The sequence below is a fragment of the Gigantopelta aegis genome, chromosome 14 (genome assembly GCF_016097555.1).
Source record: "Gigantopelta aegis isolate Gae_Host chromosome 14, Gae_host_genome, whole genome shotgun sequence".
NCBI lineage: Eukaryota > Metazoa > Mollusca > Gastropoda > Neomphalida > Peltospiridae > Gigantopelta > Gigantopelta aegis.
The window spans coordinates 43,470,567-43,491,113 of NC_054712.1; the positions used below are offsets into that span (position 1 = coordinate 43,470,567).

Sequence of the window (20,547 nt, forward strand, 5' to 3'; positions counted from 1 at the left end):
TGAATAATATATATAACTATATTTGCTTTTAATATTATATGTTTACAATAATAATAATATTATATGTAATACTAAATAAATAATAATCATTATTATTATTATATTATTATTATTATCTAGATTTTTTTGTTTTATTTGCTTAAAAAAGTAATAATAATATTTTGCATATAATGATCGAATATTATTAAGAAATGCCATAGTTATTTAACCCTTTACGTCTATGTCACCTAAACGTGCAAATGATTATTTTTGTAATTATTCATGAAGGGCGGGTCTATGATTTGACTGACGTGGGTGGGGCGTGCTAGTTGTCTTATTTTAATGCACTTCAAATGGTTCAATGTTGAGCATCTGGGAGAGTGAAACTGTGTTTTTCCACGCACCCTCTCACCCCTAATCCCCGTCTACATGGAAAGTAACAGAAATGATGTACGAGTTAAGAAACAGCAGCCTTCTAATCAATAAGTCTCCTAAAACAAATTAATAATCTGAAGTAAGGTCAGTAGCAATATGTACTAGAAAATACTGTTACCCCACCCATCAGCTTCGTGGAACAGCCCAGAAAAAAATCCAAAAAAATCCACACAAGTTACGGTTATAAAGAAAATTTATTTAGTAGTCGCCAGAAAGTGTAAACTTAATATTTTTCATTCGTGATGCATAAAAATTAACAACTGGCAGTCTTCGAAATGATCGTATATGGAAGGGGATGTGGTGATGAAGGTGTCGGGGGTGGGGTGGAAGGGGGCTGTCATGCGACTATAAAAATCGATTTTTATTTTAAAGGCTCTCCTGTTATTTTATTATTATTTTTAAAATATAAAACTAACTTATTTTTTAATGTAGGTAATTGGTACTGAAAACAAAAGTCCCTTAACCCATCAATTGTTTTATTTTTAAATATAAAATTAACTTATTTTTAATGTAGGTAATTGGTACTAAAAACTAAATTCCCTTAACCCCATCAACTGTTATGGACCTACACTTTTAAAAAAAAAAGTCACGATTCTAGCTTACTTTACTTGTACGTCGACCGAACGTGCAAGTATTTTTCATTGATGTTTCATCAAAATTGACTTATTTCATACAAGGGGAGACTTTCGTTTGAATAGTGCAAACAAATTTGGCCTTTCGGAAATGAAAGAACAATTCTTCGTTTAATCACGCCAGACCCTTCGCCCTCTGTGTTTCTGCATCGTCGCAATTTCCCAACAAATTGGTTCCTTTGAAAATTGACATTAAATTTGCCTTTATTTGTTTTTGTGGTGGCTTTTGGTGTAGCTAAGACAATCTCTCTGCTTTTTACGTATGAAACGTGTCGTTTTCATTGATGTCGCGCCGCGTCTGTTTCACCTGACACACCTGTACAGGTGGGGGCTTAGGTATTCACGTGTTCTACATCATCGTGTTTACGAAAGATTTAACATTATAAAACACATTTTGTATTGTTGTATTAGCTACTGAGATAATGGTAATAATGAATGATGATGATGATGATGATGATAATAATGATAATAATAATAATAATAATCAATCATCATCATCATCATCATCATCATTATCATCACCATCATTATCAGCATCATAATCATCATCATAATCATCATCATCATCATCATCATCATCACCATCATTATCAGCATCATAATCATCAGCATCATAATAATCATAATCAATTTAATAACATAATGATGATGATAATAATAATAATAAGTATTATTATACATTATCATAATTCCATCATCATTATAATGAACACAACAATGGTTATTTTAATGATGATAATATCAATAATAACAAAATAAATTATTCAGTTCAGATGTAAATATTGTTTTCGTGACTGTATGTTGGATTATTTTAATTATTAAACATCAATGCAAAGTCCTAGCATGATTTCTATTTTTCTTATTAAAATATATTAATTCTGTTAACAATAGTTTTCACAAACCGCGGTATTATATCAAAACAATTATATCATTGTTTATACCAGGATGCAATAACTGTTAATTAACAACCACAGAAATAAAGAGAGAGAAAATATAACAAAGCTCGATCAGCTATCTGTATTAAAAGTACCACAAACAAGAGTACACTATAAATACTATGTCCAGAATATACAAAGTACGTCAAATTTAAAACAATCAATGTAGAAACAACAAGAACAACAACATAATCGTATAAAGAGAAAAGAAAGAAAAGAGAAAAAAAGAAAAAAAGAAAGAAAGAAAGAAACGATAACCTAAGAGAAAAAGCGAGCACGAAAACGTCAATGGGTTTTCTTAAATAACGCAGTAATGGATTCGTGTAATTAAAACCCGTATTGGTAAAGACAGTGCAATGTGACGCGATGTGCAGGCAAAAGAAAGTTGCGAGGAGAAAACGTCAAGCGGCGAGCGCTACAAGCGACACTTTGACGCGTCCATGGGGAAGGTAAAAGGCTGCTATGATTGGCTTAAGTGATGTACGTTTCGGCGTGTCCACCCTCCGCTGTGAAAGCGACAACTCTAATGAAATGTACCTGAATCGAAACGCCACGCGCACCGCAACTCCTGCAAGGGTTGTTTGTTTTTGAGACACCGGGAACGTGATTGACTCGCATCCCCTCACACGACGGAGAAGAGCAAAGCGAAAACCTCTCGGCGTCTTCGCTGATGGCTAACACCGTGTTCTCCCAGACTGGGCGATATTATTGGCGGAGCTGTATTAAATACGATAGTCATATTCAGCCAGAGAGAGCGAGCGAGGAGCGGCTAGGCGGCGCACGGTTTCACTTTTTCATTTCAACAAACAAGCTCTCGTTTCCAACCAACTACAGAAAAAAAAACAGAGAGAGAGGATTATTTGTCAAAAATAAGTGACTGTTTGGAAGTAGCCCCGCGATTCGCCCAATGACCAGAGTTTTTGTTCGCATTTGCTCATAAACTGCAATATTATTTGAGATATACATTCCATTGGAGTTAGTTATCATATCATTCCAGTTCTGACGAAGGGAGAATAAACAAGAAAAATTGACAAAGAAAGCTGTTTTTATAGAAATACATAAGCTATATATTTACGAGTGGGAGAAGAAAGTGATTCATCTGTGGTAGAAACTTCGTTGTGGATTTTTCTCTGTGGCGCTATTATCTTTGAATGGGACAGTTTACAAGTTCACACCGAGGGGTCAAAATTACTTTACCAAATAGCCACGTTACGTAAGGGTCGGCGAAACCGGACAGACCAGGCCGGACAATAGCTGGGGCCATTCGACTGGTCAGTCTCCAATGAATAGGTCGCGCTCGGACCGCCGCAACCCGAACTAAACAATATGTTTTCATTTATTGGAAATACGTAATGCGAACTCATTTCTCACAGGAGCTCGGGAAGATATTTTCTCCTTGTCAGTCGCCTCGCCGTGTGGGACAATATAAATTGAAAGTGGGCATCAAAGCCAATCAGATGTATTGTTACAATTTCATTATGATAATTGCAGCGCGCATTATTTGATAGTTGATAATCATAATTCGGGCATGCGCACTGAGGAGTCGTGTAGATAAATCGGAGTAAGACGGTGGAGTGAATTTCTGTTTGGGGTTTTGTCCCGGCACCATGTCTCGTCGGAAACAACCGAAACCACGTCATCTCGACGGCGACAACGACCTGCCCACATTGATAGAGAACGGTGAGTGACTTCTTCTTTTTCCCATTCATGTTTTTTTTTTCTTTCTCCACGATGCGGTGTAACTGACACGGTAAAATACACAACAACACGTGTATCGGTATGCCATGTGATATACACACAGTATTAAACCCCCCGCGCGCTAACTAGAAGCCCTCGCTTGATTTGCGACGTCGGGTTCAGATCGGACCTAACCTCGCCTTGTTGTAATTAGTTACTTTTCGCATCTCGTTCCCGAGTTTATCGGTGATGTCATTGTAGAGTTTTTTCTTTCTTTTTTCGTTCTTTCTTGTCTGTCAATGTGACAGGACCTTTGGGAGTTGTGTTGTTTCCGCGTGCGTGAGCGCGCGCTTCCACTGGGCTCTGTCTGATCGGCGCTGCGGGGTTTTCAGGGCTGTTGATATTGTCTGTTACACCAGCCGATCTTGTCCATTTCTTAGTCCGTGTCCATTTCTTTCTTGTGTCGATTTCTTTCTTGTGTTGATTGCTTTTTTCTTATTATTATTTCTCTCCCTTTTTTTTTATAACTTCAAGCTTCAACAACATTTTTTTTTTTAAACAATAGTTAAGTGACAACAATAGCCAGTCAATAGATAATTAACGTCATTTGCAGCCTTTTTTTTTTCTTACGCGTTTTATTTTAATTGCTTTAAAAATAAAACAGACAAAAACCCCAACAAAACACAAACTAGTTTTTACTTATTTAAACAAATAAAATATTAATGGTGCCAAATTTGGAAAATTAATCTTGCGTTTGCTTTATAATGGGGGATATTGACAATAGTTTTTCAGTTAAAATCTATTTTGTTATTGTTTTATTTGTAGCTTGCCACCATTATTTAGAGTTGTACAAACCATACAGGGATTAGTAGAACCCATGTAGATAAACCTCCACGGGAGTTTCAGAAATAAAGTTTTAATTCACATTTATGAGAACACAGAAAAACCACATTTTTCTTTTCACGTTTTGTTAATGCTGTCAGTGGTCACAATTGCATGCAGTTGTCTTAAACAAATAATATAAAAGGACTAAAAATATATTTTTGTTCAGCTGTTATATAACCTTCTTGCATTAATTTTTTTATAATATTTGTTTAACATTTATAGGTTTTTACATATACTCTAATCATATAGTTAAAAAAAAAAAAAATGAGCCTAAAAAATGATAAATGATGCCACACCTGCACATATTGTTTTTCATGAAATGTACACCTGTCAGGTGAAAAGTAAAACATTGTAAATATCTCCGGTATCCTAATATGATACATAACGTCAGGTCTTTTATTCAAAACTGGTGATCTGTCAAGAAGTATCCGCATTTTTCAGGAGTTAGTTACATGCAATGGATTATGGGGAGGAATGAGTGTTTTCTTTTATCAGTTTTCGTTTATTACCCTGGCCGTGTCGGTGGGGAGCATATTTCAACGTTTAGAGATATTGATGTCAAAACGCTGCAGATTTCTTTTATTCTTCATTGCTATCTCGGTATAAGGTTTAAAAGTACGCTTAAGATTAAGTTGCCTGCTATGTGCCGCAAATCATGTGAAGCATTCCTGTCTTAGATTTCACAAAACGTATTATATACATGTGGTTATTTATACATCATATTTGGTGCAATTATTTACATGCAAATATATAATTCACACACAAAAGGGACTTTTTTGTTATTTACACATATTTTCAGACTACTTGTGAATATTTGCATACATATTTTTATAATTTTAACAAATTACATTTACTTAAAATCCTTTTTAAAATATAGATAGGATTTTCCTTTGGTACTTTTAGATATATAAAGAACATTATAAATACTTATAATAAATAGTTAGGGTTAAGGTTAGTGACGGTGCCAAAGGAAAGTATATATATTTCACCAATCATAATTACATGTATACAATAAATGAATGGATGTTTAACACATCCCAGCACAAAAAATACATCGGCCATTGGGTGTCAAACTATGGTCAATGCAAAACTACACATGTATACATCACAAAGCAAACATTAAAATAAATTTATAATCTAAATGTACTACACTAATTTTGTGTGTGTGGGCCATTAAATGTACTACACTAATTTTGTGTGTGTGGGCCATTAAATGTACTACACTAATTTTGTGTGTGTGGGCCATTAAATGTACTACACTAATTTTGTGTGTGGGCCTTTAATATATTATTTAAAATGTCACATGCACTCAACATTGGGTAGCATTTAATAACTGCATTCGAAAGGTTAAAATATTTTTCACCTTTAACAATTTTTTTTGTTGTGCATTCGGTGTTTCGTTCACAAATGACAGCACAGTGTGAATGGGCGATTGTGAAAAAATACATCCTATTTGCATTTGTGCACGTAACAATGGCTAAGAAGAAAAGAGCAGTGTTTGGGAGTTGGACACAACTTGAAACACTGGTCCCCGGCCCAAATCCCCCACTTGTGTTGGAAGTCATGTCGCAATTGACTTGAGAAATGGACGGTTTCACTGTAAGACAAACACACACACTGGTAAATGATAAATACCATCATTAGCCACACTCACACGGACCCAGCCGGCTTTACTACTAGTACGACCATAGAGCAGACAGGTTTAGGCCATTCCTTAAACTATTTGGGTTTTCCATTTAACACGGCCACCAATTTTAATATAAATTTGTTGTTGGTTGGCTAGTATTTTAATGGCGATACTAATTTGTTCTTTTCTGTCTTAAAAAATCAAATCAATAGAAGTATGGATTGATTATATATATGAGTTATACATCAACACACATTATTTGTTATTCTGCAACCCATTCACCAGTTTAGTAGTAAATTTGTTAGAATTTTTATTTTACATTTCATAATTTATAAAAATTTAAGTATGGTTATTATATTACATACATACCAGTAATGATAGCAGGACAATTGTGGTTCTGGTTCTTGTAAAAGTTTGGTTTTTGCTTAACTTGCTGGCATAATAGTTTTTTTTGTTTTTTGTCTTTTACTAACAATACTTTAAAAATTAAAAACAAAATGGACACCTGTAATTAATGCGTCTAACCCTGATTGTCATAATATGTACATGTATGACTTTTTTTGTTGCACATATAATTAAGTTTGAGCTGCAGCTAAAATTAGAATAACCAAATACATTTTGAGTTAGCCAAACTTGATTATTTAAGCAAACGGGGTAAGTAATGTGTAGGTTAACTCTGACTAATATTGTACACTGTGAACCAGGGAGGCAACTTCAAGATTTTAATAAAATAAATTCTAAATTTTTATTAATATTTTTAAAATGGGTTGGGTGGAGGCTGGGGGTGAAATTTTTATTTTTATTTTATAGTTTCAAGACATTGAAAATACCACACATCAAGTATCAAATATGCTTAAAGGAATGTATTGAACCTGTTTGTATATTTGGCCTATGAAAAGAGAGTGGGCCATTATCCTCAGGGTGGATGGTGGATGAACATCTAAGATTTATTTTATTTTGGCCTTGGTGTGAATTAAAAAACAATATATATATAAGTTAAACGTAAAACTATATTTTATAAGGCCTAAACATGTTTTTATTATTATGAACCTGACTATCTAAAACTGCAGAGCTGACACTATTTTTTAATTTTATTAAAAAAAAAAATAATATGCGGGTGAAAAAGAGTAAAAAACATTATTAATTAAAAAGAAACAATATCGACCTACCCTACCTAATTTTTCAGCATGTTCTTGGAAACAAACAATTTAGTTTTTAGGCCTAATCCAGCCTTGTGATAAGAGAACATCCCAGCAAGGAGCGTATTTAACTCATTGTCACTTAACATTTAACTTTTTCATGACAGTCGCTGTCACTTGATAAAATATATTTACAAGATTTTCTCATATTTGTTGCTCATGTGGATTTATTGATAAGTAAATCTGTGAAATGGGGCTTAATGCTTTCTTTCTGGGGGTATTGCACTGCTATCACAAAAGTTATAAATCTACATTTTTCTCATACCAAGAGCTTTGATCATGACGATGTAGAAATTTTACATTTCGTAAGTAGCTGTTTATATGATATAGAAAAGAGTGTAAATGATAAGTGTAACCTCATTGTATTTATTATGCATCAAAGAAATATTGAAAAGAACATATTTTATTATAACAATATAGAAATTTTACAGTTTGTAAACAGCTGTTTATATGATAGAGAAGAGTGTATACTAGTAAGTGATTAGTCTACTTGTAACTTTTTGTCATATTTATTATGCACCAAGGAAATATTGACAAGAACATATTTTATCTTGATAACTACTGATATTTTGTTAATATTAGTAAAAATTACATAATTGTAATAGCAGCCAAAATTGATTGATCTTAATATATTATTAAGTTTAAAATGTTCATTATAAATAAGGATACTTATTAAATATTTTGATTCACATTTTATTAATACTGGTAGTTCATAAATTATATTTTGAATTTTTTTTATAAAGGTATTGTTTTTTAGGTTCTACTAAATTTAAGTTCCGAGCAAGAGTTCATAGTTAATTAATATTCTAAATTTATTATAAATCACTAATAGTATACACTGTTTACATCTCTATATATAGTTAAGATTTATCAGAATAATATAGTTCTTGGTTTTAAATCTAAAAGTGATTAAAAATATCTACATGTGTCTATATATATTTATATGAATATTATTATATTGCATATATTAGAGAATTCATGTATAATTAAAGAAAGTTAAATAAACTTAACTTAAAGAAATGTAAGTCACTAATAAAAGTGTCAATAGCAGCATTAATAGCACTACTAGATATATATATATATTTGTTTCTGTAGTATTGCAGTATTTTTTCACAACACATATTTAATATTTTTGTATTTGACATTGAGTTATTTAACAAAAATAGGATAATAAATAAAAATATATGATTGTGCCATAAAAATAATAGAAAATTAATTTTTTTAACCTGGTGTAGATACAATGTAAATTTTTCATATTTAATTTTGTTTTAATACAATATGTAATACTTGTGTTTTCATTTTATAAAACCTAATTTATTCACGATGTAGATAAATAATGTTTTTGTTGCGAGGCCTTGAGCTAAAAGTTTGCGAGGTTAATATGCGAGTGTATCCAGGGAGACAACCCTGCTAGGTGTCTGATTGATTAATTGATTAGCACGGGACTTCGCGTATGGTTGGTGTCTGCGGATGTTTTAAGTGATGCTCATTGGACTTTTATAACAAAACATTTCACTGGCCGGTCGTCTCTCAGTTTTCTTGACCTGAACAACATCATTCCGTCACTGATTTCATATTCTCCCCCGCCTACAGTCTTTATACCATTCTGAATATCCAGTTGTGGTTGATACTGACAACTGTTCCCAGGGGTGGATCCATGATTCTTTGCAGGGGGAACTACTTAAATGGAAATTGTGAATTAAATTCCTATAGTTGGTTTTTATAAACTTATTTTTGTTTCATGATGATTTGATGGCTGCAATAAAATAAGTTGGGAAAATAGTTTTTTTCTCTCATGAACAGGGTTGAGTGTCCAGACTCTTTGTATTCCCCTGGATATGTGTTGATTTAGAGTGCATTTGTGTCTTGCAGAGTGGTGGGTGGTGGAGGAGTGTGTGTGTAATTATTATTATTTGTTTTTACGTAAAGTACATACGTGTATATGCCACATTTTTTCCCCATATGCATATATGGTTTAAACTAAATTTTATTTTGTGTGTAGAGACTGTGTAAAGTTGTTTTACCCCTCCTCCTCCGGCTAAATTTTTCGTGTTTAAAATAAGACAACAGGGGATTGTTAAATCATTGTAATATTATTAAATATTTTATGAAAATCCTCCCAAATGCCTGTTCCTACCTGTTTGATAATCCAGTTTCCACTGAGCTTCACCGATGAATATTCTACCAGTTAATTAACCGGTCTTATGGTCTGCCTCAGAGAATGAGATGTGATTCAAGTGATCAATGTTAATTTTCCATTGAGAGGTCATAGCACGTAGAATCCAGCCCCCCTAAGATTTTTATAATTTCGTTCAGTGCACAATGAGGGGATTATTGAAGGCTTGCTGTCCTGTTTGTATAAAAAAACAAATGTGCAGACTTTTTGACATTTTAATCAGAATGACAAATTAAAAAATGCATTAAATTAAGTTTTAAAATTTCAGTTAAAAATTCTCCATATCTAATATTGACTAATGATCAAATATTAAATTTAACTTAAGAAAATTCCTACAATTGGTGTCTTTAAATTATGCTTGTTTCTGTATATAAAATCCATCTGTCTGTCCATGGTATCCATCCATCCATCCATATTACTGTCCGTCTGTCTGTCTGTAACCATCTATACACTGTTAAAAAGTGTTCCTCACTTACTCACTCAACCGTCAATCCATGAAAAAACTTTATATCACTCACTCACTCACTCACTCACTCACTCACTCACTCACTCACTCACTCACTCACTCACTCACTCACTCACTCACTACACCAACCCAATCACTTACTCACCAACTCTCCCTCTCACTCACCCTCTCTTCCACTCACTCACCCTCTCTCCCATTCACTTACTCTCCCACTCTCTCACTCACTTATTCATTCACTCACTCACTCACTCAGTGACCCCCTCACACCCACTAATACCTAACGATCAATTTGATATCTTGCTTGGAGAGACGGTCTCCTTCCGCTGAATCCACAAGAAAAACACGGCCAGTAGAAAATTGAAAGTAATTTTGACACTTTTGATTTGTAGTAATATTTTTCCAGTTGGCAGCTAAACGGCTGCCTCTCCCGGTGTGTATGAAACAGGATAAGCAAATGTTATGATAAATCAGAAACAACTGAAGGCAACTATTTGCAAAATGTTTGACACTTCCTATATTTTTTGGCAGCGGCATTTGACACAAGAAACGGCTGTTACCACCGGGCAAGAGATATGAAAAATGGAAACAAAAGTAATAATTTATCACAGAAATATTCTGGGTGGTTCTAGTTAGAGAATGTTATCTGTTATTCTCTCTCTGTCTGTCTTTTAAAAATGTGTATACATGTATGTATATATGAAACTGATTGGTGGGCCTATTGGGCTATTTATTGTTCTAGCCAGTGCTCCACAACTCGTGTAACAAAGGCTGTGGTATGTGCTATCCTGTCCTGTCTGTGGGATGAAGCATATAACAATCCCTTGCTGCTAATTGAAAAGAGTAGCTAATGGAGTTTTAAAATGTGTTGTCATTTAATAAAACTTGCTTGGCTGAAGTTAACTGGCCTCGGTGGCACAGTGGTTAAGCCATCAGATTACAGGCTGGTAGGTACAGGGTTCGCAGCCCGGTACCGGCTCCAACCCAGAGCGAGTTCTTAAGTGCTCAATGAGTAGGTATAAGGCCGCTACACCCTCTTCTCTCTCACTAACCACTAACCGACTAACAACTATTCCACTGTCCTAGACAGACAGCCCAGATAGCTGAGGTGTGTGCCCAGGACAGCGTGCTTGAACTTTAATTGGATATAAACAGGGCTTACACTGGAACAAATTTTGGTTTAGCCAATTTTTAGAAATGTAGAGCATTTTCTTGAAATTTATTAAAATGTGGTTAATTTGAGGAATATTTTATTAGCCAAAAACAAAATTTTGTAACCATTTTGTATAAAAATTTGCAATTTAAAATTGGCAATATACAGGGTGAGCCCTGATAAGCATGAAAATAAGTTGAAATGAAATGGGTGAAGTTCTGTTTTATAAATTTGTTTAAGGTGTGCTGTTTTGGGTTACAAAACTGAATAAACCATTTACTTATATCGTGAAACCTCTCAAAACTAGACCCTCTGTGTAAACCGGAATTTCCCCAAAACTGGACATTTTTCATGGTCCTTTTTTTAACAAAAATTAGTACAAACCTCTCTAAACCAGATACCTCTTAAAAATGGACTTTTACTTGTTATCGAGGGTGTCCGGTTTGGAGGTTTTTCACTGTATTTGATTATTAAGTTTGACAAAGAAAGTAACATTACACCTGAGTTCACAAATAAATCTATAATTTCTCAGGGATGAGGCAAGAATTCTGAAAAGACACCCTTTGACCCCCCACCCCTGGTATCACCTGAGTCAGTGAAAGTCTATTTCACCCGAATACACAAGAGCTCTCTGATGTTTACATAGGAGAAACCTAACTTATGATTAAACACAGAAGTGAAAAGATTAAAAGAAACTTTAAAAAAAGAAAAAAGAAAAGAAAAGAGAGTTTAAAATGTCAATTTGACAATGCTTTAAATATTAATAAGGTAAAAACCCCAACCATATTAGTACAGTGAAACCTCTAAAAACCAGAATTCCTCCAAAACCGGACATTTTCCACTGTCTTTTTTTAAAAATCAGTACAGAAAATAACCTCTCTAAACCAGATACCTCTTAAAACCTGACATTTTACTTGGCTCCGAGGGTGTCTGGTTTAGAGGGGTTTCACTGTATAATCTTGAGGGGTTCAAATCCCCTTACCACCTGCTTAAATCTGGCCCTGTTGTGTTGTGAAACTGACAAGTGGTGTAATCTTGTTAACTGTGTAACTGATCCCCCTGCTGATAGTGGACAAGGCGCAACTCTATGACAGCTGGGTTGACCCTTCTGACACTCATCCCTTTGTCTTAGTGGGTCTCTCAACAGACCCCATCTCACCCACCAGGCCGGCCCCTGGTGGGGTTAAATGATCAGGTTTTGTTTGAGCACAGCTAATCTGTATCCCTCCTGGGAGCTGATAAAAATCACTTGGAGTGAATTAATTACATTACCAGTCGGCAGTGGGTGATATGCACAGGCAGGCTCCTCTAGATTAGTCACAATAAAAATGCATTCACAGTCTTGCAATTACAATTGTTAATTTTATTACATTATGAACCACTGTCTAACCCCCCCCCCCCCCCCCCCCTTCCAAAAAAGAAAAAAAAAAAAGAAACCTACAAACAAAACCAACAAACAAAAAGAAAATAAGCAAAAACAGCTCCCCCCCCCCCCCCCCCCCCCCCCATATATCAAAGTAATGTTCAAAAAACTATTTAATGTTTTCTATGATAGAACACTGAAATCTGTTTAATAACCATAAGTGGTCATGTACATATTTTCTACGACATGCAGGAATGTATCCTGATTTTTTAAATTATTATCATGGTTCTTTGTCTAATCTGATGGGGAGAAAATTAGCACAATTTTAATTATAATTGGGATGCTTTTTAGGCTATTGAATGATGCAGTGCCATTAATTTAGTTATTAATTTAGTTCAAGAGATATTTATTTTAAAAAATTGATCTCATTATGTGATCCATACATCATTTTATTTCAACTTATTTTCATGCTTATATCCAATTATGGTTCAAGCACACTGTCCTGGGCACACACCTCAGCTATCTGGGCTGTCTGTCCAGGACAGTGGGTTAGTTGTTAGTTGATTAGTGGTTAGTGAGAAAGAAGAGGATGTAGTGGCCTTACACCTACCCATTGAGCCCTTAAGAACTCGCTCTGGGTTGGAGCTGGTACCAGGCTGCGAACCCTGTATGTAGTCCGATGGCCGGTCCAAGTTTTTATGCTTGTCTATAAAATCAAATCTGTGACAAAAGGTTTACTATCACTACACATTTATTAATATTTACCAAAATGTTTGTGTTTGTAAACTAAAATATTACTCCTTTAATATAAATACAACTCTGTACCGAAATGCATGCATATTCGCCCAGCATGATCCCCTAATCTTTATCTGATTAAACAGCTCATTTGACTGACAATCCCAGCAGGCTGGATTAAGAGTGTTAATATGAAGACTTTGTTTGTAACTGGCTTGTTGACAGCCTGACATCGACCAACTCCCGGCTATTGGCGGTTTCACCACTCTGATGGGTTGACAGGGGTTAAACAGATTGTGATAGGGTAGATAAAACTACACCGTTAATATTGTAAGTATATATACACCATTTAAGGCTAATGGGTCTCATGCCACGGTTTGTAGGAATGGATGCGATGGGTATAGAGGGATTACGGGTGAAATGTAAAATTAAATCCATTGCACGGTAACAGATCAAAATATTTAATTGTATCAGGGTGGAATTTTTTTTAATTTCTTTTAAAGCCACAGTCTCTAAACTTTTTTTTTTTTATTAGTTAAAGATTTCGAACTGACCATCAACATTGACTTTCTACATGTAGCATCTCACTCAAGCTCTACAAGCTAATTTAAAGTTAAAATTGGTTTTCTTTAAAGACACCACTGGAGCACATTGATTTAGTAATCATCGGCTATTGGATGTCAAACAATTCTGATATCATACTTGTGACCTGTTTGGCTGATTTGTATACCTGTATTCAGTCACCTGTGACTGACGACAGGTGTTCTTGTAATTAATGTTAATTACACACACAGGTATAATAAACCTGGCTATTAGCATTAGCATGAAGGAACAGAATATAAAAAAACACATTAATAATAACTTATATCACAGGTATACTTTATGTATGACCATATGTGAACATTAATAATATGATACAACCAGCTTGTTATCCATACTTCTAAAAACAGTTAGAACCATGCCATAAAGACTACGTAAGGTAAACCGTGACTTGTCAGGCCATTTTAGTATTCTTCTAAGTCATCTAATATGTCCGTCCGTCCATCCGTCCGTCCGTCCATCCACTCATCCAGAATTTCCCATTTTCCATCCATCCATCCATCCATCCAAATAATCCACAACTATTTATAAAAGGTCATGGTATGTGCTGTCCTGTCTGTTGAAAAGTGTATATAAAAGATTCCCAGACTGCTGCCAGTGTGAAAATGCAGTGGGTTTCCTCTGAGATTGTCTGTCAGAATGACCAAGTGTTTGACCCCCAGTAGCCGATGATGACCACCTATAAATCACTGTGCTCAAGTGATGTTGTTAAACAAGGCTCCAACTTTTACAAATAATCCATCTGTTCATATTGTCACATCCATAATTGGGGCGGGACGTAGCTTAGTGATACAGTGTTCGCTTGATGCGTGGTCGGTCTGAGATCGATCCCTGTCGGTGGGCCCGTTGGGCTATTTCTCGTTCCAGCCAGTGCACCATGACTGGTATAACAAACACTGTAGTATGTGCTATCCTGTCTGTTGGATGGTGCATATAAAAGATCCCTTGTTGCTAATCAAAAAAGAGTAGCCCATGAAGTGGCGACAGCGTGTTTCCTCTCTCAATATATGTGTGGTCCTTAACCATATTTCCGACGCCATATTACCGTAAATAAAATGTGTTGAGTGCATCGTTAAATAAAACATTTCCTTCCTTCATCCATAATTTACCCACCAGACAATTTTTACATTTTCCTTTCTACCCTGGCTTGGCCGTGAATGAACATCCAGACCAGTCATCAAATACATCTAAATACAGCAATTACAGCACCTGTCATAAATTATATTGATGTAACGTCATAAATTATATTGATGTAACGTCATAAATTATGGAGATGTCATAAATGTCTCGAGGCATGTGAAACTTGTTAGATGTGACACTTAATTATGTCTGTTGCATAATGTATTAATTACAGGCACCCTGTGATCGCGGGGTGTGCGACCTTTGTCCCGTTGTTATTTGCATATTAATCCAGGTGTTTTTCATTGCATATTCACGAGCTGCACAACTCTGGTAGTCTTGATGTACAACGCCGGTTCAAATAAAACCTCGTAAAACCTGCAGCTTTTATGGACACTCCTTTTGTTGTGTGAAATGCTGCAGTTATGTTATACTTGTAAAATGATTAATGTCGTTTTATGCAACCTGCATGCATTATGGAACAGAAAGTATGTAGCATCATGATATAATAACTTGTAAACTGATTAATGTTGTTTTATTAAATCTATATGCATTATGGAACAGAAAGTATGTAGCATCATGATATAATAACTTGTAAACTGATTAATGTTGTTTTATTAAATCTATATGCATTATGGAACAGAAAGTATGTAGCATCATGATATAATAACTTGTAAACTGATTAATGTTGTTTTATTAAATCTATATGCATTATGGAACAGAAAGTATGTAGCATCATGTTATAATAACTTGTAAAGTGATTAATGACGTTTTATTAAATCTACATGCATTATGGAACAGAAAGTATGTAGCATCATGTTATAATAGCTTGTAAAGTGATTAATGTTGTTTTATGCAGTTTGCATGCATTATGGAACAGAAAGTATTAGCATCATGTTATAATAACTTAAAATACATTATTAATAAATAATAATGCCATATTTGTCAATAATAATAATAATAAGACATATCACTACAGTGAAACCTGTCTAAACTGGATCACACCGGGATCTAATATTTATCACTACAGTGAAACCTGTCTAAACTGGATCACACCGGGACCTAATATTTATCACTACAGTGAAACCTGTCTAAACTGGATCACACCGGGATCTAATATTTATCACTACAGTGAAACCGGTCTAAACTGGATCACACCGGGATCTAATATTTATCACTACAGTGAAACCTGTCTAAATTGGATCACACCGGGATCTAATATTTATCACTACAGTGAAACCTGTCTAAACTGGATCACACCGGGATCTAATATTTATCCAATTTAGAGGGATCAGTTTTAGAGGGTCAGGATTTAGAATTTGAAAAAATATGGGACCATGCAACTTGGCTGCTTTTGACAGGGTTCCAGTTTGTTCAGGGTCTGGTTAAACAGGTTTCACTGTATTTAAAATTTTAGGTGAGTACAGTGGTCATGTTAGGGCAGTTCTACAATTTATTAGGGTGAGGCTGCTAGAGCTAAAAGGCAATATAATTGGGGGGTTTTCTATGTGTAAAGGTTTTGGCATTTTTGTCCTTTTCATATTTAGTTTTAAATAAAGTTTAATGGCCAGTAGTGTTTTATATACTTAAAGTTTGTTTTTCTTTAACGACACCACTAGAGCACACTATTTTATTTTTAATTTAAAAATCGGCTATTGGACATTCTAACATAGTGTTAGAGGAAATCTACTGCATTATCCCATGAGCAGACATTTTCATAAAACCTGTAGATACCTAGATTGGAAATGACACATAACATAGTCAGAAAAGTTAAAACTGAGAAACATGGAAAGAACTTCAAATGGAATGATTTGTTTTTAATGTTTAAATATTTAAAAATATAGTTGAAATTTCAACTTTAATGTTTTAAAAATTGGTTCGAACAGATATGTTATGACATCTTGCGTGGGCTCTTGCATTTAGTCACCAACACAAAAAAAAAACCCTCACATTTACCTTTTCTCATCCAATCTATTAAAATCCTCCTCAAGTCCATCCCAGCCGTGTCTTGTTTGATGTTGCAAGCATAACCCTTTGAAGTACTTTTCATATTAGTTTATAAAACAGATACTTGACACAACTGGTTCCAAAATGTCTACCAACTCTTTCTTGTGAACAGTGGGGAAATTTACATAAATATGTCACAGGACTTTGTCGTAGATTTCCATGGGCCAGGTTGTCAGTTTCCATGGTGGAATACACTCACCATCCAGCTATGTGTTTAATTAGAAAGCTGCATGTTTGTGTTGTCTTGTCTAGGTGTAGTCCTGCTGTTTACAAGGTGGCCATGTGGGTATTATACTTGTACCTGTATATCATATATACAGTACCAAGCTACCTTGATAAAGATTGTGTCGTCACCCTAAGATGTACATTTTTCATGTTTAATTTACATGTGTACAATACTAATAAACATTTATAACTATTGGAGCCATACCCTGAGTAGGGTGGAGATGGGGGTGGGGATGGGGATGGGGGTGGGGGTAGTGAGCAGTTGATTCCTCCCAAACCCTGTCCCTTTTTGTCTGGCTAGTTTGTTACTGTACCCTAAAGGGTTTTAATGCCCACGGTACTCTCCCAAATTTATTTTTCAGTTTTACAGTTTTATAAAAAATCATTTTAAATTTTTAAAAATTCATGTTACCTTGTTAAATGGAAAAAACACATTTTAGCGTAAAAAGAATTACTTCATAAATGATGATGCATGTGTTTTTTCATTTTATAGATAATGATAATGATAATGATAATAATACATGTGTAATAATTACATGGTAATTTTAGTAATTAAAAAAACCCCAAAACCCACAAACAAAACAAACAATTATAGCAATTAATAATGAAATTAATAATGAAATAAAGAAAATTACATATTAGTAGAACTATTCAATTTTATTAAAAATAATATACTTAATATATTTAAATACAACGTGTGTATGATATATTAGTACCACAAATTATGAACTTCATTTTTGTACCCAAATAATTTTGTTTAAATTTACTTTCTATTATCATTGTACTAGGTGTTCGGGTTTTGTTTCCAGAATTAATCACCCACAATCCTTGACCAGTTGAATACTAGTATTTAGTAGAAGAAATGTGATGAAATCATTTCAACTCCATCCTGAACTTTTGTTGCAATTTCTTTGCGATACTGAATTTTATTATAAATTTTAAATTTACCTGTCTGTGATATTTGTAGATTTTGCACAGTTCTTTACACTGTGTTTTCATTTAACTCTCAAATTTTTATATTGATGTTGTTCTTCTTCACTCCATTCTTGCATTTACCATAGTTTGACACCCAATAGTTGATGTATTTTTCATGCTGGGGTGTCGTTAACCATTCATTCGTTTGTTTCTTCCTTCCTTCCTTCCTTCCTTCCTTCCTTCCTTCCTTCCTTCCTTCCTTCCTTCCTTCCTTCCTTCCTTCCTTCCTTCCTTCCTTCATTCATTCATTCATTCCCTTCCTCCCTCATTAACCTCTCTGGAAAAGCCTTTGGATATAATTACAAATTACATCATATAGTCAGTGAAAAATGTTTTTTAAGAAACATGAGCTTCCAACTAAAACCATTTTACACAGCACTGAGACAAACAAAAGCAATGGTCGAATAACTTTCTGAACAATCAAATAACTTGTAACCAATCACCCACTACAAACGGTGGGTTACGTAACCATCCACGAACTTATGTAGATGTTTTTCACGGCCAAACAATGGATGGGTCAGCCATTTCTTACTAACCTGTAATTTTATAGCAATACAGCCTCTGCATCAATTTCAGTTACATCACATTTCGCCCCAGAGGCGTCCATTTCATAAAACTAAAAGGAGAAAAAGAGGAAGACAAAAAACTAAAAGTAGAGATTATTTACCAATTACATTTTCTCCCCCAGAACCTGTTTGCATGCCTCCAATAAAGGCTTACATCTCTTGATAGGGATTAATTTTTGAAGGGGTGTAACATTTCACAACACTTGTTGTGTAGTTGTGTGTGTGGAGAGAAGCGTTGGTGAAAAGGGCACTTAGTGGCCCGCCATTCCAGGCTCACAATGGGCCATTCACTGGCTACAGGAGATTGTATCTCAGCGTGTTTTCTTGGACAAATTAGTGCATGCGATACCTTAATGACAGGACACAGCCATGTGCTACTGTAGGCAAACAATGATGTAATGTACAACAAAGATCAACGGAAATTTACACAAGTAATATTTAAAAAAATACTTTTATGTTTTAATAGTAGCAGAATAATGTGACTTATCACACCACCACTACCATAATAATAATAATAATAATAAATATAATAATAATAAAAGTAATACAGATAATAATAATAATAATAATAGTAATAATATTAATAATAATAGCAATGATAATAATAATAATAGTAATAGTAATAAAGATGATAATAATAATAATAGTAATAATAATGATCATAATAATACGGTAACTAATAAAAACAATGATAGCGGTTGTGTTCAACTGTAGTAACCTCATAATAATATGGTAATAAAAATAATAGTAATTCTTGTTTATAATAATACATATTATATTTAACCAGAACTGGTACTAATATTGATAATAATACAAAGTAAAATAATTGTATTTGATAATAGATTTAACGAGAATTGGTACTACTAATTATTAATAATAATGTAGAGTAAAATAATTGTATTTGATAATAGATTTAATGAAAACTGGTACTACTAATTATTAATAATAATGCGGAGTAAAATAAATGTTGTATTTTATAATAGACATTCCTGTATAGAAAATGGAAATTGCCAGTATGAGTAATATTCTTATGTTTAGATAACATTTTATTTATCATTTTTATAGTGATATTATCATTTACAAATATTTCTTTGGATTACATGGCACATTCTTCTGGGGTCTGACTGTTTTTATAGTTAATAGTTAAATTATTGTTTCAATTATTAATTTGTGAATTGATTTTCTTTAGATTCCTTTCCAATAAATAACAACAAAAGAACACACTAAAACTCAACAAAATAATAACAACAAAAACAAAACAAACATAAAAAGTAGAAAAACGCTCAGTGTTATTACAAGTGTATTTAAATTTAGTTTCTCAATAAAATGTTTTAAATATTAATTTTCATAAATACACTATACAAGTATATTATTATTAAAAGTAGTTTAAGATAAAACACATATATACAATTTTATCATAGGTTCACCCCTCTGCCACCCCCCTACCCTCCATAAAAACACTGCAAGCTACCCAGGTCTCACACCGGAAATAATTTTTGTTTAGCCAGTTTTCAAGTACAGTATAGTATTTCCTTGAAAATAATTAAAATGTTGTTAATTTCAGTAATATTTTATTAGCCAAAGAGCAAATATTGTAGGCACTTTGTTTACAATGGTGGATCATAGCCGAGTGGTAGAGCGCACGCCTGATGTGCTGTCAGTCTAGGATCAATCCCTGTTGATGGACACATTGGGCTATTTCTCGTTCCAGCCAGTGCAACACGACTGGTATATCAAAGGCCGTGGTATGTGCTATCCTCTCTGTGGGATGGTACATATAAAAGATTCCTTGCTAC

General features: G+C 34.1%; 1 protein-coding gene across 2 annotated transcripts in view; it reads left to right on the top strand.

Annotated features, from left to right (window-relative positions):
• Nucleotides 1-1,953: 1,953 nt before the first annotated feature.
• LOC121388207 (sal-like protein 3) overlaps nucleotides 1,954-20,547 on the top strand; it is a 75,238-nt gene continuing 56,644 nt past the window's right edge. For both annotated transcript variants that reach the window (XM_041519477.1, XM_041519478.1), the window contains exon 1: nucleotides 1,954-3,661. In XM_041519477.1, coding sequence (XP_041375411.1) covers nucleotides 3,589-3,661 — 73 coding nt within the window. In that variant the 5' untranslated portion in view covers nucleotides 1,954-3,588. The remainder of the gene's footprint in view (nucleotides 3,662-20,547) is intronic.